This window comes from Phyllostomus hastatus, unplaced genomic scaffold (assembly GCF_019186645.2).
Source record: "Phyllostomus hastatus isolate PE091 unplaced genomic scaffold, TTU_PhHast_1.1 phas_scaffold_142, whole genome shotgun sequence".
NCBI lineage: Eukaryota > Metazoa > Chordata > Mammalia > Chiroptera > Phyllostomidae > Phyllostomus > Phyllostomus hastatus.
In genome coordinates, this window is record NW_025334010.1 from 815,744 (window position 1) to 818,319 (window position 2,576).

General features: G+C 45.8%; 1 protein-coding gene across 1 annotated transcript; it reads left to right on the top strand.

The window, feature by feature from the left end:
• The first annotated feature begins 222 nt into the window (after positions 1 to 222).
• Positions 223 to 1,176, top strand: LOC123830993 (olfactory receptor-like protein OLF3). The gene has a single exon (XM_045857621.1). The coding sequence runs from the start codon at positions 223 to 225 to the stop codon at positions 1,174 to 1,176; it is 954 nt and encodes a 317-aa protein (XP_045713577.1).
• The last annotated feature ends 1,400 nt before the right edge of the window (positions 1,177 to 2,576 follow it).

Below are 2,576 nucleotides of genomic sequence, written 5' to 3' on the forward strand. Positions count from 1 at the left end.
GTCTCCCAGAGGCCACATCATGTCCTCGTAGGTGCTGGCCTGTCTCTGATGCGTATCGGGATCCAGCCTGTGGTGACGGCCCACAAGCGATCGGAAACATCTGGCTGAGGCTGGCCAGCAGTAGGCAGTAGGTGTTCACAGAAAGTTGTTCTTACTGTTCTCTGATTCAACAGCTTCTGTTCTTTCTGACTCTCTGCAGATTCATAACCCTGACATTTTTTAATGGGAAGAGACAACCAGACGTGGGTGAGAGAGTTTATTCTCCTCGGCCTGTCCAGGGACTGGGACACTCAGGTGTCTCTCTTTGTCCTGTTCGTGGTCATGTACCTGGTGACAGTGCTGGGGAACTTCCTCATTGTCCTTCTGATCAGACTGGACGGCCGACTCCACACTCCCATGTACTTCTTTCTCACCAACCTCTCCCTCGTCGACGTCTCCTATGCCACGAGCATCGTCCCTCAGATGTTGGTTCATTTTCTTGCTGAAGAGAAAGTGATCTCCTACGTGAGCTGTGCAGCACAGTTATTTTTCTCCCTGGGACTGGGCGGCATTGAGTTTGTTCTACTGGCAGTGATGGCCTATGACCGCTATGTGGCTGTGTGTGACCCCCTGAGGTACTCAGTCATCATGCATGGAGGGCTCTGTACTAGGCTGGCCATCACCTCCTGGGTCAGTGGCTCTGTCAACTCTCTCATGCATACTGCCATCACCTTTCAGCTGCCCATGTGCTCAAATAAGTTTATTGATCACATATCCTGTGAAATCCTAGCTGTGGTCAGACTGGCCTGTGTGGACATCTCCTCCAATGAGATCGCAATGATGGTTTCTGCCATTGTCCTGCTGATGTCCCCATTCTGCCTGGTCCTCTTGTCCTACATCAGGATCATCACCACCATCCTAAAGATCAGGTCCACAGAGGGCAGGAAGAAAGCCTTCCACACCTGTGCCTCTCACCTCACAGTGGTGGTCCTGTGCTATGGCATGGCCATTGTCACTTACATCCAGCCCCGCTCCAGCCCCTCTGTCCTTCAGGAGAAGTTGATCTCTCTCTTTTATGCCATTCTGACCCCCATGCTGAACCCCATGATTTACAGCCTAAGGAATAAGGAGGTCAAGGGGGCCTGGCAGAAACTCTTAGGGCAATTATCTGGATTCACATCAAAACTGGCAACTTGATGAATCATGAGCACCAGTTAGAGAAAAGGACTTCAACTGTGTGTTCTCCCACTTAACTCAGACATGACAGGCATCAACTGCATCACCATGGCAACCAGGAAGAAGATGATGTAATGTGTACTAATAATGTGGGTAGGAGGCTGAGTGGTTGAGTGGGGTGTGAGATATGAGGGGCATTTTTAGGTCCCAGCGGCATGTTCAGTGGAGTTAAGCACTGCTGTACTGGAGCTCACCCTTACTCAATCTTCATTCATATGGTGTGTGAGGAATGAAAAAAAATACCATTTACTGTTTTGACTCATCACATTGTTTATTGCCAAGGACCTAGTCATGGATTTAATTTGCACCACTAGTTCTTGTTCATCCAAATTTTATACAAGGTTATCATGTTTCTGTTGAGAACCATTGATTTTCATATGTGAAGCCTCACTTAAGATAATGGGTGGCATATGTAGCCATATCCAATAGTTGTGTAAGTCACTATTCTTAGGAGAATGTTGCTATCAAAGTTGACTAAAATGTGTTTGTTTAGGACCCACTACATGTGAACATACTTTCTCTGTCTGATAGTGGAAATAACTGAGTGGAGAAACATCAACAAATTTACTCTGATAAGGATATAACCAAGGGTCATTTGTACACAATGAAATTATTGGGTAAGGAACATATGAAATTCAGTTACAACTAAAAAAAATATGAATAATTGAAGAAGAAAGTTACTGCATATACATGGGGTCTCATTCAAAGGACAGAACTGTCTGATTTCAGAAAATCCAGCAAAGCTATCCTCTGAAACTTTGGAAACAAAATAAGCAATTAAACAATGTGGTAAATGCACAAAATATCAGAGGTATAGTTAATCAAACAAAGCAATTTCCTTACAGCTTTAATGTGGATTTTGGGTTATTAGAATAAGTCAGTCTGTCACGTAGGTGTTACTGTCAAGTGTCCACGCTAAGAGCCTTGTTGTACCCCCTACCCCACAAGGCCCCACTCAACCTTTGTGGATCTAGTGGGCTGGCATCGCCTGTGCCAACAAAGCTAAATAAGGTAAAGCGGGGAAGACAAGATTAAACAAGGGATAGGTATGGGAGAGAAGAGAAAGACTGTGATGGTAGTAGGCCTTCTCCCTCTTTTTAAAAAGTCTCAAAGGGGCCCCTCTCTCCTTTCCTTTGTCTCTTCATTTAGCTGGTTGATTTGGTTGATTTGCATCTGGGCGTTGGGCAACAGAAGTTGAAGTGCATCTGGTGGCCCCTGTTTTTCTGTGAAAGGACATGTGGTGCCCATTGCTCAGAGTCCAGAGGAGGAGACGCAGGAAGAAGAGGTCTGGGAATGACAAAGGTTAGAAGTCCACCTGAGTTACAGAAAACGTGCCCCCTCTGGCTGTGCACATCACTCTC

What these genes read in the sequence shown, in the direction of transcription:
- LOC123830993 (XM_045857621.1), top strand. Translation starts at nt 223, where the DNA reads ATGGGAAGAGACAACCAGACGTGGGTGAGAGAGTTTATTCTCCTCGGC.